The 26718-nt window shown below is 60.7% G+C and overlaps 1 protein-coding gene across 1 annotated transcript; it reads right to left on the minus strand.

The window, feature by feature from the left end:
* Window positions 1-448: 448 nt before the first annotated feature.
* Window positions 449-26354, minus strand: HCN3 (hyperpolarization activated cyclic nucleotide gated potassium channel 3). Its single transcript, XM_084613241.1, has 8 exons — window positions 25508-26354; window positions 10380-10809; window positions 9996-10157; window positions 8458-8676; window positions 7920-8066; window positions 7559-7799; window positions 5719-5883; window positions 449-5094 (listed from the first exon to the last, which is right to left on the minus strand). Exons 1-8 carry the CDS (start codon window positions 25909-25911, stop codon window positions 3950-3952), a joined length of 2913 nt encoding a protein of 970 aa, XP_084469367.1. The 5' UTR covers window positions 25912-26354; the 3' UTR covers window positions 449-3949.
* Between the last annotated feature and the right edge of the window lie 364 nt (window positions 26355-26718).

Here is a 26718-nt window from a genome sequence, read left to right on the forward strand (position 1 = left end):
GGGCTTGGGGGATACAATTTTTCCGCCACCCCCATCTACAATCCTCTCCCAGTAGCTAGATTTTGCTTTGCCATTGGTCTTGGGAAGCAGCATTGTCCGGTTTCATTGCAGTCCCTGGACGAGCCCAGGCATCATTACAATTTCATCAGGGTTGAAGGGCTTTGAGAATTACCCTGAACTGCCCCAGAGAGCAAGGCAGACTCTGAACTGCCAGCACCAAGGTGCCTGCACAGGCATTGCCTGAGCAAAGGGCACAAGGGGGCTGCCTTCCCTCTGGCCTGTTGTCACTAATAGGCACCATGACCAAAGAAGTCACGGGCGGGAGGACATCTAGAGCTGTGACTGCTGAAGAGCAGGGGCTAGGGGCTTTTCTAACCCCAGCCGCAGGTGATGGGTGGGTAGCATTTCACTGGGCCGCAGCTGCTTTATTGACAGAGGTGCAGTTAGATGCCAGCTTGGAGTCACTCTTTATTATTTAAATCTGTTATGTACAACGACTGAAAATTGAAAAACGCTTTTAAAGTCTCTGCAATATGAAAACTACAAGCTCTGTACATCGACTGCTGTGAGTGCAAGAGTGAAGGATCATGGTCTTTGGTGACTAGACTTGCACACACGTGCACGCACACACACACACACACACACACACACGCAGGGTGCTTCTACTGTGGCCTTTCCCCCAGCCTGATTCCCCTTGTTGCTAATATGGGCGGGAGTGACAGCCTCTCTCTAGGGCAGAAGCTATGTCCTGCTGCATCTAGCCCTCCCCCACCTCCTTGGGGTGACACAAACAGACACAGCTGCCGTGTTTGTAACCTTGCTTAGAACAAGGCCGGGCAGCACAGTGGTACTGTGCTGGGGGTTACCCAGAGCACCGTGAACACTGGCACGCTCAGTAGCAGGGCTGCCCGGGGTTAGCAATGACGGGAAACCTGCAGGGGAAGAGCCGCAGGGTGACACAGCCGCACAGAGCACGGTTTCCTCTCTGGAAAGACCAGAAAGGGTCCAGGCGCTGTGGAAGGAGGGCCACAGCTCTGCAGCTGCCACCTGGGCCAGCCCACACCTCAGCACTCTTCCTTTCAATGGAATCCTACCACAATTGCTACAAATGTCTCTACATTACGTAGTGTAAACAAGAAGATCCTGGAATGTTTGAATCTAAGCGACCTGACTGCAGGCCCCTTCTAGAGGAGCTGCTGGGACAGACACACGGGGCCAAGTGGAGGGGGGAGGCAGGGACAGAGGAAAAGGACACTCAAGTCCATGAGAAGAAGGCAGTGCTGAATACTCCCTCCAATATAGGCATCCAAGTGATTCCCACTGGACTGAACTCCGCCAAGGGCTGAGCTCCCCCTCCTCGTCCTGCAGTGAAGACTCTGGTCCCAACATCCCAAAATACGAATGGAGAGAAGAACTGAACAACTTACCTTTAAGAAATATTCTATGAAAAGAAACCCTAGCCCAACACCGTGCCTAGCCATGGCTGGGTCTATCGCCTCTAGCACAGGTACCTACAGGGCTGAGCTTCATATTGCTGACACTGTCAGTGCTCCCAGAGCAGGGACGACAAGGAACAATTTTCCTGACTCTGGTAGTGGAAAGAAGAAGCTATACAGCACAGCAGAGTTTGGGGGGGGGGCACTACTCTAACCCGAATCAGTAACACGTTTGGACCCGAAAGCAACACCATCAGCAGAATTCAGCTGCTTAGCAGAGCCACGACTCGCACACACATTGCTAACTACTGGTTCCTGGAGAGGGGCAGCTCGGGCTGAGCCGGGAGACTCCCCGGAAATCCCAACCCTTCTGTACAGGGACGCAGAATCCTCCCCATGGGGAGGCTACAAGTGAAGGAAGCAACATTGCTTTGAGCTGAGATCCAGACAGTGACTGGGGCGTGACTGACTGGCATGGGGAGGGGGAGTGTGAGCATCTCCTTTGCAATCTCCCTGGAGTCACTTTAATGCTGATGAAGAACATCTTGGACTGACTTCCAGAAACTGGGGGTGGGTCTTTAGCAAGACTTGACCATAGACAGGGGGTGAGGACCAACCCTTCCCCTTACACTGAACTCCCTGGGACAGTGCTGCTCACTCAGACTAACCCCAGGCAATGGGGCACCAGCCTCCAAGGTAAGAGGAGAGAAACCCCCTGGCCCAGCTCTCCAAGACCCTCCAGGGGTGCAGGAGCTAGCAGTCAAGAGCAGAGGTAGCAAAACTCTTTCCAAGTCCCTTCCCACAAGAGGGGAGCAGAAAACAGTCTGGTCTGCTAAGAATACACCCAGTGAGAAATGCACATCTCGGTGTGATGCTGAGAGCCCTGAACTACAGCCCCTGCCCTTAGCCTGTGCTCCCTGCCTCAGTACAGTGAGGGGACAAGACCCAGCCAAGGAGGCCCTTTAGTCAGATCCCTGGGTCTGGCTGCCCCAGGGCTCCCAGAACATCCATCAGAGCCTGTCTCATGGGAACACACATCACCTTTGGCAACCCAGCATAGGCCCTGGGGGATCTGGGGACATTTCTATGCAGCTTTTGCATTTCCAGGCCTGGCTCCTTACACTGAGGGGAGTTGATTAATCTTCTCCTGACAACCCAGGGATACCATGAACAAGCCCCTCAGGGCAGCCAGCACTGGGCCTATGTCCTCAGAGTTAGCCTCCTCGACTCCAGGGCAGGCCAGGAGCTGTGAGGTCAAGGGAACCCACCAGCTCAAATCCAGCCCAGACCGTTACAGCCAGGACAGCCCTGGCCCACGGCCCCTTTCTACAGGGACCATCTGACTATAAAGACCAGGTGATCGGAGGGGTGGGGGATGAGACATGCCTGCTCCCCGTGCCTCCCTTCCCCAGGGAACTGGGTTCTCTAGGGCTAGACGAATTCGCATGAGCTCCAGCTTCACACATTTAAAGTTACTCTATGGGAGAGATGGGGCAGCTGAGATGTGTTCACAACCAGCAGTGACTTGCCAGGCCTCTGGGGACAAAGGCCACATGTATGAGGATCTGTGTGGCCTCTCAGACTAGACCAGCTGGGGATAAGAGGGAGAGAGGGGAGACACCTGGAGTCCTGGGGACTCGGAGCTGCCTGGGACCACAGGGTGCTGGATGGATTCATCTTGGCTTCCTGGGTTGGCCATGGTAGGCAGTGCCATGGGGCCCCAGGTGTCCTACTGTGGGTACAGAGGCTTGGAAGCTGGAGTGAGGGGGATTCCAGGCTCTCAGGAACCCCCCATCTCCTCCCGCTCTGACCCCCCAGTGCAAAGGCCTCTCCATGGGGTCCATCTCCCCCACTCTGTCCCCGGCTGTGGGTGAGGGGAAAGGTCTTATCCTGGGGCTCTGGCCCTATCCCCCTCACCCTGCCTCCCCTACAGGGCAAAGGCTTTAAGCGGGCCATTGTGGGGACGCATCTGGGGGCTGGGAGAATTTCCTAACAGAGAAACATGAGTGGGAGGAGCCCCCGAGTGCTTTCCTGACGCTGCTCACTGCGGTGGGGCCTATGCCCTTCAGGGCAGGGGCTGGGCCCCTTGGGAGGGGGTGGAATGAGGGGATGGGGCAGGGCCCCATAGCAAGGTTTGTGTCCCTGGGAGAGGCAAAGTGAAGACAGCACTGATGGACTCAGCCCAGCCCATGGCCCCCCTGCCCCCTTGCTGTGGGGTGCAGAAGAGGCTTCCTGTCGTCAGTGGAGTCAGGAGTATCCCAGAGTGACCCCAAGGCAGAGCCTGCCCTGCAGCCAGGCACATGACTCAAGCAGAGTCCGTGTCTGTGGTAGGTGGTCACCCCTGGCCATCTCCTCTCCTTGCCCACTCAGCCTCAGCCCTGGGTGGGGGCTTTGGGGGAGGCTGTCCCCCTTTCTCCCTGCCCCAGCTCCATGTCAGACACAGCCCCAGGAGCACAGCTCTCCAGAGAGTCCACTCCTTTCTCTCCCCCACGCTTGGCTACAGCGCTGGGCTCTCACATGTTGGACGGGAGTTTGGGCTTCCCACTTTCCACCTCAGGGCTGAACGCCACGGAGCCCTTGCGGGAGGGGCCTGCCGCATGCCTGGGCGTGGAGACAGGAGACTGCGGCGTGGACGCTCCACTCACGGGCCGGCTGGATTGGACTAAAGATCCGGAAGGCATCTGCTGCGGGTGTGCTGGCTGACCTGGAACCCCAGGGGGTGGCTTGGTGAGGAGTCCAGCTACCGAGGGAGATGACCTGTGAGCCAGGTTCCCTGCTGACTTCCTGCCCTGATGGGAGGAGCTCCCGTCTGCTTGCTGGGTGACTTTATTGGGGAGGGATGGCTGAGACGCTGACAGGAGCCGGACGTCCTGTGTGAGCCTCCCAATAGGTAGGCCCTGGATGCTCCTGTGCTTCACCAGCTGCTGCGGCTGCATCAGCAGCGAGATGTGGGAGCCGGTGGCTCGGGACAGGCTGTAGTGGAGAGTTCTCCCTGCTGGGAGCACCTGCTCAGAGCTGGGGGATGGACCCCCTGCTGGCTGCTGGAGAAGTGACGTGGAAACTGAGGTGCCTCGGGACTTGGAGAGCTGGGGTTGGGAGCCCGTAAGGGGCTGCTTTGCTATTGCCAGGGGCTCCCCCTTCTGCACCAGCCTTGGCTGTGGCAGTCCCACATGTCCGGCCTTCGGCCCCCCGCTTTCCAGAGGCGACTGGGACTGGACCATAGGGGATGAAGGGGAGTTGGCTGCAGGCGTCTGCAGGTGGGGCTGTATACTGGATGGGGAGCTCACTGAGGAGGGCCGGGAGCCCCCCAGGCTGGGCTGGGACCTGCGCGCTTGCCTGGTGAGCAGGGTGGCCTCAGGCGAGAGCGGGCTGGAGATAGAGGAGGGTGGCAGGAAGATGTGGGCCTGCAGGCTCTGCTGGTGAGTCAAGGCAATGGCCACGTTGGTGGTGGCAGCTGCCGTTTGCAGTGGCGCATGCACCAGGGGCTCCCAGATCACCGGCTTGCCACTCAACTCCCGGCCCACCGCCATCTGCTGCAGGTCCTGGATGTTGTGGGCCATATCCCGGTCATGCTTGACGATCTGCTGGATCATCTCATTGTTCATGGCCCCTGAGCTGTGCTCTGCTCGCTTGCGCAGGAGGATGGAGTTCTTCTTACCTGAGGCGCAGAGAGAAGACACAGGGTCACCAACACTTGCCTGAGCTGTGCCCCAGGGCCAGGGGCACCATGGGAGAAACAGGCAGATAGGAGCATCCCCACCATCTTACAGATGGGGAGGGTGAGGAGCGGGGGGATAGAACCCAGGAGTCCTGGCTCCCTGCTCCTACCAGAGGGTTATGCTGACACTAGCGATTTTCTTGGCTGAGTGTCTCTCTAAGGCTATGTGAGAAGGGCGTAGACCTGGTGCCCTTGGGTCCCATTTGCCCCCAGGGCCAGCAGCTAGTCAGGTCGGCCCTCACCAGTAAGGACTGCAAGGGGGAGGCAGTGAGAGGTGGCTGAGCTTGGGGTGTGGGAAGTAACATATAGACCCTCCTTGTGAACAAAAGCAATGCCATATAGCAGGTCCCCTTACCTCCTAATGGGGAGAGGGAGGAAATCCCAGAGCAGGGCTGCCCAGCCCAGCCCCAGAGGAGGCAGGGAAAGAAATGTCCCTGACATTAGGGGCCCAAGGACAGGGGAAGGCGGTCGGGGAGTTGGGGGTACGTGCCAGGGCAGCAGCTGCTTGGGAGCAAGGAGATTCGCGGGGGTGGCTGGCATGCACTGGGGTGGGCGGTCCCTCACCAATGCGGTCCAGGCGGTCCATGGCCACGGTCTCGAAGGCCCTACGCATCATGGGGTGCTCCTCCAGCACCTCGTTGAAGTTATCCACCGAGAGAGAGTATAGGCGGCAATAGGTGTCGGCACGCACGCTGGCTGTCCGCCTCCCCCGCGTCAGCAAGCAGATCTCTGTGGGACACAGAGCTCGGCATCATGGCTACGGTCACCTCCCTGCTGGCATTGATCTCTAAAGCTGCCACAGGCCGCGTCTTTACTCCCTGCTCTGGCAGCCAGAGAAGGGGAGATGGTTACCTTGTCTAGTGCCTCTTATGTTACAGGAGCTTGTGAGCTGAATGAAACTGAAGCACGAAGAGCGGAAAGGACCAATCCCAGGCAACGCAACAGCCACTTACAGAGTTGGAAACAGAACCCAGGAGTTCTGTGCGGCATGGCCACAGCTTGCTCTAACCACTAGACAGCACTCCCCTTCCCCCGCAGAGCTGGGGAGAGAGCCCAGGAGTCCTGGCTCCTCCCCCATTCTTACCCCCACTGCCTTCCCAGAGCTGGGGAGAGAACCCAGGAGTCCTGGCTCCCAGCCACTCCTCCCCCATTCTTACCCCCACTGCCTTCCCAGAGCTGGAGAGAGAACCTGGGGACTCCGTGACACCCCCATATCCTCCTTTATACTTGATTGTGATCTTGCATATAAAGCAGGCTGAGAGAGGTATCAGGGAAAAGGTTCTGATGTAGTGAAAGTCATTTTTCTATCTATAGATGTGTATCATTAATGCATATTAAGTTGTGAGAATTGTGTTGTAGGGTGTAAAACATGCTGTAAATTGGGGAATCAGCCAGATATTAGCCCCCCAGAGACAACAGCAAGGAAAGTGACCAACTCCCGGGTGGGTGTCAAACAACCAGCACCAGCCATTGTCCAGCCAGGGAGCTACAATTCAATAACTCACCTGCATAAGGCCACACCAGGGGAATTGCTCAACCTTGCCTGGGGCCTCAGCAATGCCCATGAGACATGCCTGGCCTTGTATTCTCCAAGCACATGGGACTGAGGGTATAAAACAGGACACAGGGGCCCATGCTTCACCTTTTCTCCTCCCCCACCTATGCTGCAAGCAACAAGAAGACTTAAGACTCCAACAGAGGAGACTGGCCCAGATTTCAAGGGTGAAATCTGAGTACTATGAACTGCAATATCCAGTGGGCTGAGAAAAACTGCTTTATCTAGATATTGCCCAGTCTAATAGGGTTGAGAGTTTAGACTGCTTATATTTTCTTTTCTTTTGGTAACTAACTCTGAAATTTTGCCTGTCACTTAATACCACTGAAAATCTATCTTTTGTAGTCCATAGATTTGTTTAACTGTTTATCTTTACCAATGAGTTTGCCTGAAGTGTGTGCTCAGGTTTGCAAAGGTTGGTGTAGATCCACTTTCCATTGATGAAGTGGTGAACCAATTAATAAATCTGCATTGCTCGTCTTGAGCAGTGCAAGACAGTATATTCCTGAGGTACAGTGCTGGCAGCTGGGGGGAACGGGCTGGTGCCTTTCCTTGTCTGATTCGTGAGTGGCTCTGGGAGAATTCATGCAATCTAGCTGGGTGTGGGGCTCCATATGCAGTTGTGCTGAGTTATCACAGCACCTGGAAGGGTTCGCTGCTGGTCACTAGCAAGGCATTGTGAGAGACAGCCCAGGCTGGAGAGAGTTAAGGGGGCACAGAGGTCCCACGGTCCCAGGCTGCACCCTGTGGATCCCGTCACATCTTCATCCCAGCCCCCTGAGCCACAGATGCCCCCTCCCATCTGGGGAGTTGCATGGCTGTTTCCTTCCTGTCCCAGCCCAGCCTCACCCCCGAAGTAGGAGCCGTCGGACAGCTTGGTCTCCTTGTTGCCCTTGGTGAGGATGCTGACCACGCCATGCTGGATGAAGTACATCTTCTTGCCCACGGTGCCCTCACGGATGATGAAGTCCCCAGGCTGGAAAACCTCGAAGCGCAGCTTGGTCAGCATAGCTGTCACAAAGTTGGGGTCGGCGTTGGCGAACAGCGGCATATTGGCCACCAGGTTCCGGCAGTTAAAGTTGATGATTTCCTGGGAGGAGGGCAGCAGAGGGTCACTTGGAAGCAATATACCCCTTTGAGAGCAGCAACCCGCCAGCGACCACCACCCAGAGGGGGCAACGGGGCTGGCCCTGGCTCCAGGACTCCCTACCTCTTTGAGAGGCTCACTCAGCTCCCCCAGGATGTTCTCCTCATCGAACATCTTGCCCTGGTAGCGGTGCTCATAGTACTCATGGATCCGCTGGCGCGTGTCCCCGGGCAGCTTGTGGAAGGCCATGTACTGCTCCACTTGCTTGTACTGGAGGGACAGACAGAACCACTCATGCCAGGGCTGGAAACACCCAGATGGGAAGGGCAGGGGCTCCACAGGTGGGTGGGAGGGGGCCATGCCTGCGGCCTGAGCCCCAGGGCAAGAGTGAAGAGTGCAGCGTGGTGCCAGGCAGCCTCCAAAGGCCTGGAGCCAGGCAGCCCTGGGCCAGCTGTGCCGACACAGTAATAGAACCAGGGAAGAAGCGGGTAAGGAGCGGCATGGGTCAGGCAGTGTTTAGTGTTCATTCCCAGCTCATACCCAGGCCCGATCTCCCCTGCACCCACAGCACCAGCCCATCACCCCCCGCTTGCCTCAAGGCCTGCCCCTTACCACCCTGCCTAAGCTTTGGGGCCTGCTTCACTCCCCGCAGTGCACTCACCTTCTCCTGGTACTGCCGGCGGGAGGAGTCCAGCGACTGGATCAGGGCAGTGGCGTGGCCAATGAACATGGCGTAACAGGTGGCACCCACAATCATGCTGAGCATGGTGAGCCAGACGTCGGTCATCCCCTCCGGAGCCTGCTGGCCGTACCCAATGCAGAGCATGTGGCTCATGGCCTTAAACAAGGCATGGGAGTACTGCTTCCCCCAGGAGTCATTCTGCAGACAGGAGGGCACCTGAGCAGGCTGCAGCCGGGCTAACTCCTGCCACTGTAGCCAGGCATTTCTTTGACTTTGCAGCCTCTTTGTATCTCCCACCCCAGGGTGGGGGAAATGTGAACTCCCAACCAGCAGGGGAACAGGTCTGTGGCCTCACACCCCGGGGCAGGGCCCCGTTCCCCAGGGTGTGGCAGCTTCTGGGCTGATCTAAGGACCAGAGGTTTGCCCCCAGCCCAGCGCCCAGGGAGGCAGCAGGAGCCCCCACTGCCTGCTGTCTCTTGGCAGCTGGTGGGAGGGATTTCCCTTGTTTGTCGGATTTAATTAGTGGCAGAGATGTGCTGCAGCAGGGACAATCCCAGACTGAGAGATTCCCCTGTCTGACTGATGCCAGTGGGGCTGCAATCAGACTCCGGGATCGCCATCAGCCCCCCGCTGGACAGCACATGTGTGCATGGGTAATTAGCACAGGTTAAGAGTGTGCACATGGGTGTGTGTAAGAGTCTGCGTGTAGCAACGTGTGTGCCAGGGGATGCTCCCAGCCTGGAACATGCATGATGGTCTGGTCCGTGAGGTCTCCCAGGCTGGAGCCATCAGCATAAGGTTTATTTATCACCTGCCTATCCTTTTATAAACACTAAGCCTCCCCGACCCCATGCACACGCCACGATCCCCGTTACACAGACTGCAGCCCGGCTCTGCAAACTGCCCCAGTCTCTCACTCAGGAGATCAACCCCCACAAAGGCAGTTCTCCTGTTAGCCCTGCAGGGCCAGCCTGGCCTGGGGACAGGGGCAGGGAGGTCAAATTCTGCCCTCACTGACCCCATGCAGCCCATGGCCGCTGAGCCAGGTGGGAGGGGATCTGCCTTCCAGCACATTCATTGTTAACAGTGAGTGACACCGTGCATGTGTCATGGCCACAGTGGAGACTGGGATTCTGCACAGAGCCCATGGCCCTGGCCAGGGATTCCCCCCTTGCCCCAACCAGCCTGCTCCTGGGCACCGCTCCTCCGGGAGCCCACAGGAATACAGCTCTGTGGCGACAGTCTGGGATGGGGGATGGTTTTAACCAATTGCCTTGTAAAGTAAAGGATTTGCTCCTTATGTCCCACGACAAGCACCAGGGCAGTGGATGGCACTGCTCTGCCGCAGGGGTCTCTTAAACCAGAATGGGATGACAGGTGCTGAGGAGAGCAGAGACCACAAGGAAGGGACAGGCTGGAGCCCGACGGCCCCACCCCAGTGGACAGCAAATTCAGGGAGATACGGAGAGCCTGGGGATCTCAGGCTTCAGAGCAGAAGAGCCGGGCGGGGTGCTCACCACCATGTGATTGATGGCGACCCAGCAGTCCGCAGGGAAATCCTGCAGCATGGGCACCAGGAACTGCAGGCAGCCGTCCCAGTGGCACAGCAGCAGCATCATGCCGATGAGGTTAAAGATCCGCACCACAGCGCTGGCCAGGTCGTAGGTCATGTGGAAAATCTGAGCAAGGGGATAAGCCAGGAGAAAGACTGTGAAAAGCCAGCTCTCTTCTCCAGGTACTCGCAGCAGGGGACAGGGAGCCCCCAAATGCCCCTTAACCCCCCCCAAAGCCCCTCCCAGCCACAGGTCCACAAAATGCCCCTCCCCTGGCCAGGGGTTCTGAAGCCCCCCTTGATCCCTCCAGGCAGGGACCCCCAAATGCTTTTCCCCTGGCGGTCCCACCTCCTCCCACTGGTGAATGTAGCGGATGAGGCGGGACAGGCGCAGAAGGCGGAGCAGGCTGAGGATCTTGGTGAAGCGCACAATGCGCAGGGCCCGCGCCGTCTTGTAGACGTCGGAGTCCACCTGAGTCTCCAGGTCGACAATGAGGAAGATGTAATCCACGGGTATGGAGGAGATGAAATCGACCAGGAACCAGCTCTTCAGGTACTTCATCTTGATGGTGTGCGGGTCCAGGATGATCTCCGTGTTGTCCTCCACCACGATGCCCGTGCGGAAGTTCAACACCAGGTCAGCCAGGAAGAAGGTGTCCGAGAGCACGTTGAAGACAATCCAGGGCGGTGTGTTCTCATCCTTGAAAAAGGTGATGCCTACGGGCAGGATGATCAGGTTCCCCACCATCAGCAGCAGCATGATGAGGTCCCAGTAAAACCTGCGGGAGGAACGGAGAGCGGGCACGAAGCAGAGGACAGAGGAGCAGGGGAATGAGAAAGGAGATGGGAAATGGAGCCAGGGAAGGAGAAAGGGAGGGAAAGAATGAAAACTTCCTTCTAGTAGCTAAACCTGCATGACAAATTGGATCAGTTTAAACTGGAGAGGGTTCAGAGAAGAGCCATGAGAATGATGAACGGGCATGAAAACCTGCCTTACAGTGACAGAGCTCCATCTGTTTAGAGAGAAGTTTAAGGGGTGATTTGCTCACAGTCTGTAAGTACCTTCCTGGGGAACAAGATATTTGATCACAGGCTCTTCAGTCTAGCAGACAAAAGTCTAACATGAGCCAACAGCTGGAAGTTGAAACGAGACAGATTCAGTCTGGAAATAAAGTGCAAATGTTTAAGAGTGAGAGTAATTAACCATTGGGACAATTTACCCAGAGCTGTGGGGGATTCTCCATCACCAGAAATACTCAAATTAAAAAAACGGGCTGTAGATCCAACAGGAACCGATTTGGGGAAGTCCCATGTCCTACGTGACACAGGATGTCAGACTTGCTGATCAGCAAGGTCCCTTCTGGCCTTGGACTCTATAAACCCCCTGAAGATTGCGTGCACATGCCCCAAACAGATATAGAGACCGGATGTGCATGCATGGACACGGACACATATCCTCCTCCCACTGCCCATGCCCCAAACAGATATAGATACCGGATGCACATGTGCGTGCACACACACTTCTCCCCATTTGTCTCTCCACCTGGGAGGGCTGAGAGCAGCTTGTCATTCCAAGCTGCAGCTTGCCAGCCATCTGTGGGGGCGACACAACACGCCAGGCCAGACAGCTCTAATCCCAACTTTTGTGCCCCCAAACAACCAGAGCACAGAGGGGCTGAGTCTGCACCCAGCCCGAGATCCCAAGGGGAGAGGAATTAGCACAGTGGCAGGGAAGGAGAGAGAGAAGGCTCCAGATGGCTATGAAAGGAGCCGAGGAGCTGCTGAGGCAGCAAGGGATAGGGTGGCTGAGCCTGGTGGTACGAGCTGTGGAGGGGGAAGTTCTTGCCCCAACAGTGGGGAGATCCATGAAGGCACAAGACAGCCAAAGCTTGGTGAGAAGAGAACAGAGACCCAGCGTCTGAGGGGCTCTGTAACAGCACTGGTTACCTGCCAAGTGCATCTGATGGCCTTGAGTGGCTCTGCAGCACCCTGCCTCAGTTTCCCTTTCATTCAGTAACTCCACAAGGAGTATGTATCCTCCACCACCCCCACCACCCCATTGTGGGGGCTGGCCTCCCTCTCCACCTGGCGTCTTGCCCTGCTCTTTATCTCCACAGGAGTTCCCAGGCCTTTTCCATCTGCTTACAGCAGCCTCCAGGCCCAAACCCTCCCCCCTGCTCATCACAGCCATTGCCCCAGCGTCCTCTCCCATCTCCTGCCTTCTCCTCTTCACAAGAGAGCAGATCTGTATAGAGCCCGGCTGTCTTTGGTGCAGCTATTAACGAGGAACAGGTGGGCCAGATCCCTTCCCTAGCCCTGGGCTAGGCTCTGAAAACAGCAAGGGTGATTCTGACCCAGAAGGGAGAGGGTGGAGTGGCGAAGGGGTAACCTCGCTGTGCCCATGCTGCTGACCAGAGCTTGGAGAGCCTGGCAGAAGAGAGTTGCAATAGTCCCCGTGAAAGGGGCTGAAGGCCGGGGGGAGGAGTCCAGGAAGGGGGAGGCAAGGCCCCAGGAAGTGTTGCTGAGATGGTGATGGCCAGTTCTGACGGTGAAGGAGGAAGAGGAGAGCTCGGGTTCAAAGATGATGCCTAGGCTATCGAGAGTGGGGGCCTTATGGAGAGCCCCTGTGGAAACCAACTCTTCCCCCTGGGGAGGGTGTCAGGCTGAGTCCTGGCAGCCCGGGGAGAGGAGATCCCTCCCGTGGATGAAGAGGCAGGGTACGGAGACCCTCCCTGATGGTGCTTTACCCAACAGCAAGGAGTAAAGAGATTACACCTCCCAGCGTCCCCGTGCAAACCTTCGCTCCTGGCACCTCAGGCACCCACCAGGCAGGCGGATCAGGGTCATGGATGGGCAGATTGAGCCCAGAGGGGGGATGGGACTTGCACCCAGGGAAGCGGTGTCAGGGCTGGGGTTGGAGCTCAGATGATGGATTCTGTCCCTTTCTGTCTGAGATCATGGGGTTGAAGCTCAAGGATCAAAATTCCCTCTTCCCTAGCACCCCGCGTGCCTATTGTGCCAGCCCTAACTTCCAGGAGGGAGCTCGAGGGTGTAGCCCGTGGGTGTAGCTGGGGGTAGGGTGGAGGGAGGGGGAGGATAAAAGAGTCCCCACTGGGTTCCGCTTCTGCGCTTCAGGGCAATTTGCTTTTGCTGAAGTGCCCAGGCACAAGTGGCCAAGCACAGGGGGTCCCAGGTTCTTTCCTCCCCAGGAATTCTGGCTCTGGCCCTCCAGAGTGCCCCTGAGCATTGATGGGGGGCAGGGGCTTATCCTTATCACTGCCCACAGGGGCTTACAGGGTTTAGAATAAGCTCTCTAGTTACACAAGTAGGATGGGAGGGGCAGGGCTCCGGGGCCAGGAAGGGGGGCCCTGCAGCACCCTCTGGGTCAGGGTGAGTGTGGGTTCCCAAAGCCTGCCTCATGGTCAGAGCCGTGAAGAGGCTGGGGTGCTGAGCACAGTGTGGCCATGCAGGCAGAGATGGGGCTGAGGGCTACAGGAGATGCACCTTCCTGCCGTCCCTCTGTTGGGCTGAGGGGTGTCTGCAGCCAGCGCCCTCTCCGTGCCAGAGGGCAACCCGCTGCCCAGGAGATGGGTGAGAGGAAGCGGCACAAGCCACAGGGCCAAAGAGCCGCACTAGTCGGGAGAGTGACACCCCTTGCTGCGTCCCACCCAGGCCTGGGCACGGTGCTCCTCGGGTGCCAGAGGGAGTGGTTAGCATTCTGGCAGTTGATGCTGCAGGGCGTGCTCTGCGCTGGGCAGAGGGGAGACCCTGTATCTCCTATAGCACCAATTTTGTGCCTGGGCATCTCGGGCTGTGCTCTGGATTTTGGAGATGGGAGGTTCCTGCAATTCTCAGCCTGGTTTTTCCCCTGCTGGACTCACCTCCCACCATGTGCTACAGCCCCACTAACTCACCTTGGAGAGGTGGCCCAGTGCCAGATGAATTTACTCTGCAAAGCCAAGCTGCTCTGGGGAAGAGACTAGAATCCAGGCCTCTGCAGGCACATGGATGCATCAGGCTTTGCAGGCTGTGACCTCCACAAGGGGCCGGCCTGGCTTAATGGGTTCCTGCCCTGACCTTCCCCAGGGCCTTGGCTTCAGCCCTTACAAAAAATATTTAAAACCAGGTATAAGAAGATGCTGCCTCTTCCAGTGAATCTCTCAGGTGGAGCTCTGAGCCACTGAGGGGAAAGGCCAGCATCAGCAGAGAAGAGACTTCTGGGTACCGCGCTGGGCCTCAGGAGACCCCAGCTCTGCCACTCATCTGCAGGGTGGCTTTGGTCAGGGCCTCTGTTTCTCCTCTCAGCCCGTGTGTCGGGTCCATTCAGATTGCAGGGGCTCTGGGGCAGGGACAGTCTCTCATGTTGTGTCTGAGCAGCACCTGGCACAATGGGGCCATGATCTTGGTTATGGTCTTTAGGTGCCACCACAGCACCAATCAACCAAGCAGGAGTGCTGCATTCGCAGTTCCAGAGCCAGGCTCGGAATATGGCTGGGATCCAGGCAAAGGCTCTGAGAGGATCTAAAGGGACCTTTGGTTCGAGCAAGTCTTTTATTGAGGAGGAACAAGCAGCAAGTGGTATGAGTACAGAAGGACAGGTTCTAAACCCTCTGCCCCAGGCAGGCAGAGCCCTGCCCCTGAGTGTGGCCTTCGACCTCTGCTGCTAGTTTATTCATTTCAGTTCCTGGCTGCTGCCACCTGCATGCCTCCCCAAAGCCCTTTCTTCCCTGGAAAGCCAGGGAGTCCATGACAGAAACCGTCTTGCAGGTAGCCCCTGTCAATGTGTCTGGGACTCCAGCTCCCTCCAGCCACGTCCTGCCCCCATTGGGCTGGTCTCCAGCGGGACAAGCATCCCCCCACTATTGCTTTTATTCAGCTCTTGGGCCGTGTGCTGGTGGGGGGGTCCCCACTGCGAGACGGGGAATGCGCTGAGAACACTGCTGGTTCTGGAAGGTTCTGTCAACACCCTAGCCTCGGGGGAGGTGCAGAACAAGACTGGCCAGTAGCCAGGGGCTAACACAGTGAGAGAGCTTCACCCCTCCGCTGGCAGAGCCCTTCGCCAGTGCCCCTCGCACATCTCTCTTCTGCCTCTGTCCTGACATGCTCTGGCTCCCCAACCTGAATGCCCGAGAGTAGCTGGCTGTGTAATTTCATCCCACACAATGGCTGCCTCTCAGGCATGGAGGAGATTTCTCCCTGGGGCAACCGTGTCCTACGTCAACGCCACATTCAGAACGGGGGAAAGAAAAGAAACCCAAACTAGCTCCTCCCTGAGACAGACACCAGGAGGGAAGTGGAGAGAGAGATTAATCCCCCAGAGACACCGCCAGAAGACCCATCCACCCCACTCTTCTCTCTGACAGTGGCCAGATACTTCAAAGGAAGGGGGAAGAACCCCCATAATAGACTCTTTTAGAGGTTGGATTACACCCTAAAATTCTCTCTCTAAACACACTCAAGTGGGGCTGTGGATGTTCTCATTCTCCACAGAAATGTCTGACCTTTTTTAATCTTGCTAAACCTCAGTGAGCTCTTGTGTCAGTGAGCTCCATGGGTTAATCACATACTGCATGAAAAATATTTCCTTGGATCAATTTGGAGTTTGCTGCCTTTGAGTTTCATTGCCTGGTCCTTTGCTCTTGTTCTACACGGAGATAGGGAGGGGCCTGGCTGACATGCAGCATCACATCCATCGTGTTGTAAAACTCTTGCTTTGGTGCCACCACCTTATCCAGCCCCTCTCTAACCAAACACTCCTAACCTCGTCAGTCTCTCCCATACCCCATACCACAGCCTGCCCCAGCCTCTAACGCAGGGCAGGGCCCATCTCCCAACCGTCTGAGGGAACAATGCTTCCTGCTCAGGAGAACTCCAGCCAAGGGCCCAGTGTAAGTGTCACATGATGCTCATGGCGGAGGGAAGGGCTCTGCTCAAAAACCAAGGACCAGAACTTCAGAAAAGCCCTTGCCTGGCAGCAGAGACTTGGAAGACAAGGACACCAGCGGCTGGGCCTGTGCGCCCCATGCAGGGGGGACCATCCTGAAACCAACGGGCTTGGATTCCACCTGCTGAACCTGGCTGGTAGACCAGCAATTGGCACAGACGATTGCTCTGGAGGGTTTGACCATGCCAAGGACTCCACCTGCACATGCCAGGGAAAAAACACACAACCCAGCGCTCTGCACAAGCACAACATAAGAACGGCCAGACTGGGTCAGACCAAGGGTCCATCTAGCCCAGTGTCCTATCTTCCGACAGTGGCCAGTGCCAGGTGCCCCAGAGGAAACGAACAGAACAGGGAATCACCAAGTGATCCATCCGCTGTCACTCATTCCCAGCTTCTGGCAAACAGAGGCTAGGGAGCCCATCCCTGCCCATCCTGGCTAACAGCCATTGAGGGACCGATCCTCCATGAACTGATCTAGTTCTTTTTTTGAACTCTGTTATAGTCTTGGCCTTCACAACATCCTCTGGCAAGCTACACAGAGAGGGAGCCAGGCTCAGACAGGCCCACAGAGTGTGACAAACATACTCTGACACCCCATCACAGGTACACACATCCCCCTTCCCCTCTCCACCACGCAGACCTGGACCCTCATGACAGGCCCTGAGTAATGGAGGAGTCCACAATCATTCACAGGAAGAAATCAAGGGCAGTTTTGCTCCTTCCTCCCAGCCCCATGTGGCTCTTTTCCTCCTCTCTCTGCTGTAACCTAGCCAGCTCACACTCCCGCTCTCCCTGTGACCAGCAGAACTGTACCCAGCCCTCATGACCAGTGTCCGTATGGACGTGAGGTGTCTCTGGCGCTGTAGCCAAGAATAGTTTAAAGGAACAAATTAAAGTCAGAGCCAGAGAGCCCCCCGGTATCTGGGGTGCACAGTCAGGTGCCAACTCAGGTCACGGACAGTCCAGCCTCCTGCAGGGAGAAAGAGGCTTTGGAGAGCTAACAGTGGCGGGGCCCCAAATTTCCCTAACAGGAGAAACCAACAGTCAGAGCTGAGGATTAGCGCTGGTCACTAATGCCTCTCTGGGGGCCACGCTGTACGCTGGGTTAACCCTTTCCAAGCCACGACTCTGGGGACTTTCCAGCTGCAGTCAAGAGCTTTCCTCTGATTAGTACTTTGCTAGGAGTGCCAGCCCCGAAGGACTCTGGCTATGGAGCGGTTAATGTCATCTGCCCCAGCTCACTGGCCCCTGACAAATGCCATACATAAGCTCACTGAGCTAACCTTGACCTTCCTCTCCCAGTCCCCTCCTGCTGACTGCCCAAACCCACCTGGAGCCTCTTGTCTCAGATTTACCTTGTAAGCTCTTTAGGGCAAAGCCCGTCTTTTATTCTGTGTCAAGTAGCGCCCAGCACAATGAGGCCATGATCTCGATTGGTCTCAGCTGCTACCATAATGCAGATAATAAACAACATCAGCGTAATCCAACCTGGACAGCTACCTACCAGCCCCTCTGCATGTCACCCTGTCACCTTCAACAGGCAGAGCTGCAGGGAACATGACTTCACAGAAGCTGCAGCTTGTAAACGTGGGGCCTTCTCACTTACGCTGAGGCCCTTACAGGGGTGCAGATGTAACACATGGCTGCTGTATGGCCCTTCGCATTCTGCTGGAGCAGTGTAAAGGATCCTTAGCATCAATGAGAATCAGGGCCTCCGGGCATTGCCTGGCTCTGCAGGGGGACCCCTGGTTACACCTACATGTGAGCAGGCTACTTTCAGTTTTACAACGGAACTCAGGTGCTAGTCTTGTGCTGGGTCACAGTGACTGTGGCATAATTTTCCACTAGAAATTAACGTCTTGCATCTTCATCCCCCATAGAGAAAGTCCATCCTATGTGACTCAACAACGCTGTGACATCCAATTCCTTCCCACCACGTAGACATCCCAGTAACACCCTGGAGATCCCAGGGACATGGTGTGCCTGGACCTGCCATCACAAGGCCTACCTTCTTGCCACACACCCTGCGCTAAATGGTCACATTGCCCTTCCCAGCACATCTCCACCACCAGCCTGCACAGCCAGAGCCATTCCTGATGAGGGAGGGCTCTGCAGGCGCCCCTTCTGCTAGAGCTGGGACGAGAGTTAATCTCCTTGGATGTGGTGCGACTCCTCAGTACATTCACAAATTAAAAACAGCTCCTAGTCCACTGGCAAGAGAGAAGGGCTACTCAGAGGCAGACAGAAGGATCAGTCTTCCTCTATTGGGGGTGCACAGGTGCCCGGTGAGTGAGGTCGGTTCGGCCCAGCTACCTAGAAGCTCTGCCCTGTCCATACACGAAGCACTGCCAGGCTCAGATGGATGCATGAGTGAGCTATGCAAGAGGTTGCTGGAACACTTGGGACTGCAGGAGTAGGAGGGTTTGAGTCACTCCCAAGGGCTGAGCGTGGGATACCCTATGTCCTGCAGCCAGAGGAATTAGCCTGGGATTCTATAGGGTTGGAAAATGCTAAAGCAGAACGATTGCTGGGCAGCAGAAGCACATCCCGGTCAGTCCCCTGGCCTCTCTGCATGTTACTTTTAGCCCCTGCCTTATTGGAGAGTAGTGCAAGAGGGGAGGACTAACCATGTGGTGGACAGAGCCCGTCCCTGGAAAGTCAGGGACAGGAATCCTTCCAAGGAGAAGGGGCAGGGGATGAATTCTGGGCAGCAGGGGAGTTTCTGATTCTGGTGATCAGCTGGCCTCCCAGGGTCACACCGGGCCTGCCTGAAAGGGGTTCCCAAGAATAACAGAGGGATCACTCTAGGTGTGGCCTCCTTGGGGTAAAACCCAGTGGCCCAGTGATGCTGGTGAGTCTGGGTGCAGGGAAGGCTCATGATAGTGAGGACTTGGAAATAGAAACTTCCTGCACAGCAAAGCGAACGGCATTGGATTTGTGTCCTGTCAGTTCTTAGTCCCCAACTCCCCTACAGCTCCCCTACAGCTGCTGCCCTGCTCCCACCTGGAGGTAGAGGGACCCTGGTGACAAGACTGAGCTTCCTGAGTGGTCTGGGGAGGAGGGACCCTGGTGCCTGGCTTGTAGGAATAGCACAAGCTGCTGAGGAAGGGCCCCTCCAGGTTTCCTGGGGAACAGAGCCTTCCCCCCCACCCCGCCCTAGCTCACTGCCCAGCCATCCCTGGGATGTCACCCCCTAGCCTCCTACTAGCGCTGTAGGGCTCAGGTGCCCCAGCCTGGTGAGAGGACCCTGGCATCCGGGTTAGCCCCACATCACCTCCCCCGCAAAATGGGACCGGGGCTGCAGGCCCCAGAGCACCAGCACAAACAGAAGACGGATGCTCATGGCACGAGGGAGCAACCGCTGGAGGAGCAGAGGGTATGGGCCATGGGGGACAGGGAGGACAGACTGCAGCCCCCTCACTCCGCTGAGACCTCAACCTATGAGCCACCGGGACCCACCCCCGGGGCTGAGCAGGGCCCACTCCAGCAGGGGAAGGCCAGGCTTAGCCTGCAGCCTCGCAGTCAGCACCCAGGACAGCGCCAGCCCCAGGCTGGCAGAAGGGAGGACATGGCGGGGGAGCTGGGCAGACAGCCTTGCACGGGGATGGGCGGGATGCATGCAACCTGAGCGCCCTGTGGATCAGCTGGAGGACCGGGGCTTGGCTGGGGTCAGGAGGGGCAAGGGCCCCTCTCACCTGAAGTCGCTGTAGGGGTGGCTGGGTAGGGCCAGACTGGGCGGCTGGCTAGGGAGGATGGGGTCAGGGGGGCCGGCTAGCAGGTCCTTAGCAGGTGCCGGGGCCCCTCTCACCGGAAGTCGCTGTAGGGGTGGCTGGGTAGGGCCAGACTGGGCGGCTGGCTAGGGAGGATGGGGTCAGGGGGGCCGGCTAGCAGGTCCTTAGCAGGTGCCGGGGCCCCTCTCACCGGAAGTCGCTGTAGGGGTGGCTGGGTAGGGCCAGACTGGGCGGCTGGCTAGGGAGGATGGGGTCAGGGGGCCGGCTAGCAGGTCCTTAGCAGGTGCCGGGGCCCCTCTCACCGGAAGTCGCTGTAGGGGTGGCTGGGTAGGGCCAGACTGGGCGGCTGGCTAGGGAGGATGGGGTCAGGGGGCCGGCTAGCAGGTCCTTAGCAGGTGCCGGGGCCCCTCTCACCGGAAGTCGCTGTAGGGGTGGCTGGGTAGGGCCAGACTGGGCGGCTGGCTAGGGAGGATGGGGTCAGGGGGGCCGGCTAGCAGGTCCTTAGCAGGTGCCGGGGCCCCTCTCACCGGAAGTCGCTGTAGGGGTGGCTGGGTAGGGCCAGACTGGGCGGCTGGCTAGGGAGGATGGGGTCAGGGGGGCCGGCTAGCAGGTCCTTAGCAGGTGCCGGGGCCCCTCTCACCGGAAGTCGCTGTAGGGGTGGCTGGGTAGGGCCAGACTGGGCGGCTGGCTAGGGAGGATGGGGTCAGGGGGCCGGCTAGCAGGTCCTTAGCAGGTGCCGGGGCCCCTCTCACCGGAAGTCGCTGTAGGGGTGGCTGGGTAGGGCCAGACTGGGCGGCTGGCTAGGGAGGATGGGGTCAGGGGGCCGGCTAGCAGGTCCTTAGCAGGTGCCGGGGCCCCTCTCACCGGAAGTCGCTGTAGGGGTGGCTGGGTAGGGCCAGACTGGGCGGCTGGCTAGGGAGGATGGGGTCAGGGGGCCGGCTAGCAGGTCCTTAGCAGGTGCCGGGGCCCCTCTCACCGGAAGTCGCTGTAGGGGTGGCTGGGTAGGGCCAGACTGGGCGGCTGGCTAGGGAGGATGGGGTCAGGGGGCCGGCTAGCAGGTCCTTAGCAGGTGCCGGGGCCCCTCTCACCGGAAGTCGCTGTAGGGGTGGCTGGGTAGGGCCAGACTGGGCGGCTGGCTAGGGAGGATGGGGTCAGGGGGGCCGGCTAGCAGGTCCTTAGCAGGTGCCGGGGCCCCTCTCACCGGAAGTCGCTGTAGGGGTGGCTGGGTAGGGCCAGACTGGGCGGCTGGCTAGGGAGGATGGGGTCAGGGGGCCGGCTAGCAGGTCCTTAGCAGGTGCCGGGGCCCCTCTCACCGGAAGTCGCTGTAGGGGTGGCTGGGTAGGGCCAGACTGGGCGGCTGGCTAGGGAGGATGGGGTCAGGGGGGCCGGCTAGCAGGTCCTTAGCAGGTGCCGGGGCCCCTCTCACCGGAAGTCGCTGTAGGGGTGGCTGGGTAGGGCCAGACTGGGCGGCTGGCTAGGGAGGATGGGGTCAGGGGGCCGGCTAGCAGGTCCTTAGCAGGTGCCGGGGCCCCTCTCACCGGAAGTCGCTGTAGGGGTGGCTGGGTAGGGCCAGACTGGGCGGCTGGCTAGGGAGGATGGGGTCAGGGGGCCGGCTAGCAGGTCCTTAGCAGGTGCCGGGGCCCCTCTCACCGGAAGTCGCTGTAGGGGTGGCTGGGTAGGGCCAGACTGGGCGGCTGGCTAGGGAGGATGGGGTCAGGGGGCCGGCTAGCAGGTCCTTAGCAGGTGCCGGGGCCCCTCTCACCGGAAGTCGCTGTAGGGGTGGCTGGGTAGGGCCAGACTGGGCGGCTGGCTAGGGAGGATGGGGTCAGGGGGCCGGCTAGCAGGTCCTTAGCAGGTGCCGGGGCCCCTCTCACCGGAAGTCGCTGTAGGGGTGGCTGGGTAGGGCCAGACTGGGCGGCTGGCTAGGGAGGATGGGGTCAGGGGGCCGGCTAGCAGGTCCTTAGCAGGTGCCGGGGCCCCTCTCACCGGAAGTCGCTGTAGGGGTGGCTGGGTAGGGCCAGACTGGGCGGCTGGCTAGGGAGGATGGGGTCAGGGGGCCGGCTAGCAGGTCCTTAGCAGGTGCCGGGGCCCCTCTCACCGGAAGTCGCTGTAGGGGTGGCTGGGTAGGGCCAGACTGGGCGGCTGGCTAGGGAGGATGGGGTCAGGGGGCCGGCTAGCAGGTCCTTAGCAGGTGCCGGGGCCCCTCTCACCGGAAGTCGCTGTAGGGGTGGCTGGGTAGGGCCAGACTGGGCGGCTGGCTAGGGAGGATGGGGTCAGGGGGCCGGCTAGCAGGTCCTTAGCAGGTGCCGGGGCCCCTCTCACCGGAAGTCGCTGTAGGGGTGGCTGGGTAGGGCCAGACTGGGCGGCTGGCTAGGGAGGATGGGGTCAGGGGGCCGGCTAGCAGGTCCTTAGCAGGTGCCGGGGCCCCTCTCACCGGAAGTCGCTGTAGGGGTGGCTGGGTAGGGCCAGACTGGGCGGCTGGCTAGGGAGGATGGGGTCAGGGGGCCGGCTAGCAGGTCCTTAGCAGGTGCCGGGGCCCCTCTCACCGGAAGTCGCTGTAGGGGTGGCTGGGTAGGGCCAGACTGGGCGGCTGGCTAGGGAGGATGGGGTCAGGGGGCCGGCTAGCAGGTCCTTAGCAGGTGCCGGGGCCCCTCTCACCGGAAGTCGCTGTAGGGGTGGCTGGGTAGGGCCAGACTGGGCGGCTGGCTAGGGAGGATGGGGTCAGGGGGCCGGCTAGCAGGTCCTTAGCAGGTGCCGGGGCCCCTCTCACCGGAAGTCGCTGTAGGGGTGGCTGGGTAGGGCCAGACTGGGCGGCTGGCTAGGGAGGATGGGGTCAGGGGGGCCGGCTAGCAGGTCCTTAGCAGGTGCCGGGGCCCCTCTCACCGGAAGTCGCTGTAGGGGTGGCTGGGTAGGGCCAGACTGGGCGGCTGGCTAGGGAGGATGGGGTCAGGGGGCCGGCTAGCAGGTCCTTAGCAGGTGCCGGGGCCCCTCTCACCGGAAGTCGCTGTAGGGGTGGCTGGGTAGGGCCAGACTGGGCGGCTGGCTAGGGAGGATGGGGTCAGGGGGCCGGCTAGCAGGTCCTTAGCAGGTGCCGGGGCCCCTCTCACCGGAAGTCGCTGTAGGGGTGGCTGGGTAGGGCCAGACTGGGCGGCTGGCTAGGGAGGATGGGGTCAGGGGGGCCGGCTAGCAGGTCCTTAGCAGGTGCCGGGGCCCCTCTCACCGGAAGTCGCTGTAGGGGTGGCTGGGTAGGGCCAGACTGGGCGGCTGGCTAGGGAGGATGGGGTCAGGGGGCCGGCTAGCAGGTCCTTAGCAGGTGCCGGGGCCCCTCTCACCGGAAGTCGCTGTAGGGGTGGCTGGGTAGGGCCAGACTGGGCGGCTGGCTAGGGAGGATGGGGTCAGGGGGCCGGCTAGCAGGTCCTTAGCAGGTGCCGGGGCCCCTCTCACCGGAAGTCGCTGTAGGGGTGGCTGGGTAGGGCCAGACTGGGCGGCTGGCTAGGGAGGATGGGGTCAGGGGGGCCGGCTAGCAGGTCCTTAGCAGGTGCCGGGGCCCCTCTCACCGGAAGTCGCTGTAGGGGTGGCTGGGTAGGGCCAGACTGGGCGGCTGGCTAGGGAGGATGGGGTCAGGGGGCCGGCTAGCAGGTCCTTAGCAGGTGCCGGGGCCCCTCTCACCGGAAGTCGCTGTAGGGGTGGCTGGGTAGGGCCAGACTGGGCGGCTGGCTAGGGAGGATGGGGTCAGGGGGCCGGCTAGCAGGTCCTTAGCAGGTGCCGGGGCCCCTCTCACCGGAAGTCGCTGTAGGGGTGGCTGGGTAGGGCCAGACTGGGCGGCTGGCTAGGGAGGATGGGGTCAGGGGGCCGGCTAGCAGGTCCTTAGCAGGTGCCGGGGCCCCTCTCACCGGAAGTCGCTGTAGGGGTGGCTGGGTAGGGCCAGACTGGGCGGCTGGCTAGGGAGGATGGGGTCAGGGGGCCGGCTAGCAGGTCCTTAGCAGGTGCCGGGGCCCCTCTCACCGGAAGTCGCTGTAGGGGTGGCTGGGTAGGGCCAGACTGGGCGGCTGGCTAGGGAGGATGGGGTCAGGGGGGCCGGCTAGCAGGTCCTTAGCAGGTGCCGGGGCCCCTCTCACCGGAAGTCGCTGTAGGGGTGGCTGGGTAGGGCCAGACTGGGCGGCTGGCTAGGGAGGATGGGGTCAGGGGGCCGGCTAGCAGGTCCTTAGCAGGTGCCGGGGCCCCTCTCACCGGAAGTCGCTGTAGGGGTGGCTGGGTAGGGCCAGACTGGGCGGCTGGCTAGGGAGGATGGGGTCAGGGGGCCGGCTAGCAGGTCCTTAGCAGGTGCCGGGGCCCCTCTCACCGGAAGTCGCTGTAGGGGTGGCTGGGTAGGGCCAGACTGGGCGGCTGGCTAGGGAGGATGGGGTCAGGGGGCCGGCTAGCAGGTCCTTAGCAGGTGCCGGGGCCCCTCTCACCGGAAGTCGCTGTAGGGGTGGCTGGGTAGGGCCAGACTGGGCGGCTGGCTAGGGAGGATGGGGTCAGGGGGCCGGCTAGCAGGTCCTTAGCAGGTGCCGGGGCCCCTCTCACCGGAAGTCGCTGTAGGGGTGGCTGGGTAGGGCCAGACTGGGCGGCTGGCTAGGGAGGATGGGGTCAGGGGGCCGGCTAGCAGGTCCTTAGCAGGTGCCGGGGCCCCTCTCACCGGAAGTCGCTGTAGGGGTGGCTGGGTAGGGCCAGACTGGGCGGCTGGCTAGGGAGGATGGGGTCAGGGGGCCGGCTAGCAGGTCCTTAGCAGGTGCCGGGGCCCCTCTCACCGGAAGTCGCTGTAGGGGTGGCTGGGTAGGGCCAGACTGGGCGGCTGGCTAGGGAGGATGGGGTCAGGGGGCCGGCTAGCAGGTCCTTAGCAGGTGCCGGGGCCCCTCTCACCGGAAGTCGCTGTAGGGGTGGCTGGGTAGGGCCAGACTGGGCGGCTGGCTAGGGAGGATGGGGTCAGGGGGCCGGCTAGCAGGTCCTTAGCAGGTGCCGGGGCCCCTCTCACCGGAAGTCGCTGTAGGGGTGGCTGGGTAGGGCCAGACTGGGCGGCTGGCTAGGGAGGATGGGGTCAGGGGGCCGGCTAGCAGGTCCTTAGCAGGTGCCGGGGCCCCTCTCACCGGAAGTCGCTGTAGGGGTGGCTGGGTAGGGCCAGACTGGGCGGCTGGCTAGGGAGGATGGGGTCAGGGGGCCGGCTAGCAGGTCCTTAGCAGGTGCCGGGGCCCCTCTCACCGGAAGTCGCTGTAGGGGTGGCTGGGTAGGGCCAGACTGGGCGGCTGGCTAGGGAGGATGGGGTCAGGGGGCCGGCTAGCAGGTCCTTAGCAGGTGCCGGGGCCCCTCTCACCGGAAGTCGCTGTAGGGGTGGCTGGGTAGGGCCAGACTGGGCGGCTGGCTAGGGAGGATGGGGTCAGGGGGCCGGCTAGCAGGTCCTTAGCAGGTGCCGGGGCCCCTCTCACCGGAAGTCGCTGTAGGGGTGGCTGGGTAGGGCCAGACTGGGCGGCTGGCTAGGGAGGATGGGGTCAGGGGGCCGGCTAGCAGGTCCTTAGCAGGTGCCGGGGCCCCTCTCACCGGAAGTCGCTGTAGGGGTGGCTGGGTAGGGCCAGACTGGGCGGCTGGCTAGGGAGGATGGGGTCAGGGGGCCGGCTAGCAGGTCCTTAGCAGGTGCCGGGGCCCCTCTCACCGGAAGTCGCTGTAGGGGTGGCTGGGTAGGGCCAGACTGGGCGGCTGGCTAGGGAGGATGGGGTCAGGGGGGCCGGCTAGCAGGTCCTTAGCAGGTGCCGGGGCCCCTCTCACCGGAAGTCGCTGTAGGGGTGGATGATCCAGAACCCGGCCGATTTCACCCGCTGCTGCTCCAGCTCCACCGCCTTGTGGCTGCCAAACATGCGCAGCGAGAACTTGTTGACCGCGGGCTGCAGCATGGCCCCGAGCTGGCGCTGCACGAAGGTGCCGGCCAGCGCGGCGGGGTCCTCGGCGTCCGCCAGGATCTGCTCCGCCGCCTCCGCCTTGCCGGCCGCGGGCTGCGGGGCGGGCGCCGCCGCGGGGCTTACTGCGCGGGGCGGCTGGGCTGGCCCAGAGCCCGCGCTACCCTCGGGGCGCCCGGGGGCCTCCCCGTCCAGCACCAGGGGCTTGTCCCGCGGGTCGGCGCCCGGCGCCCTGCGCGCCCCGTCCCGGGGCTCCGTGCCCGGCGCTGCCTCCATCCTGCCGGGGAAGCGCCCTGCTCAGGTTCCCTTCAAACGCCCTTGCCCGGGCGCCCGGCCCGGCTCCCCTGGGCACATGCTGGCCGCAGCCAGAGCCGGCGGGTGGGAGGCGGCCGCAGCTCGGGGGCGCGGCGGGGGATGCTGCCGGGGGCGCGGGGATCCCCGAGGGGGGCGCTCCGCTCCGCTCCGCTCCCTGCCCCGCAGCCGGGCTCAGCCGCGGGCCGCGGGGGCCGCCGGCCGCTGCTCCCCCATGGCCGCCCCAGGGCAGGTGCCGGCGGGGCAGAGCGAGCCTGTTGCACACGCCCAGGCGGGGAGACGTCAGCTGGGCTCGGGGAGCCGCAGCTCCATCCTCCGGAGCGCGGGCAGGCAGCGGCGGCTCGGCCCAGCCAGCGGCGAGCCGGGGCTCGGCAAGGCCCGTGCTGCCCCCTGACGGGAGCCCGGAGACTGCAGCGGGGGGAGGTGCCGAGTGGGGCCCCGCCCCTGCTGGGCAGCGTGGGGGCGGCGCCCAGCCCCCGCCGGGGGGCACTTTCCGTGAAGGGGACTCTCAGCTTCCTGCTGTGAGAAACAAACCTCTTTCCATCCCTTGTCCTTGCAACACCCCAGTGAAAGCACCTATTGCAATTCTGGGGAGGGGAAAGCTTGGCTGAGCCCTGCCCCCCAACCCAGTCCCGCCCTGCACCCCCAGGCCAAGGCATCCCTTGGGCCTAGGACAGAAGACCATAAGACTGGCCACACTAGGTCAGACCAATGGTCCATCTAGCCCAGTGTCCTGCCTGCCTATAGTGGCCCATGCCAGAGGCTTCGGAG

This window comes from Lepidochelys olivacea (assembly GCF_965140295.1).
Source record: "Lepidochelys olivacea isolate rLepOli2 genome assembly, chromosome: 24".
NCBI lineage: Eukaryota > Metazoa > Chordata > Testudines > Cheloniidae > Lepidochelys > Lepidochelys olivacea.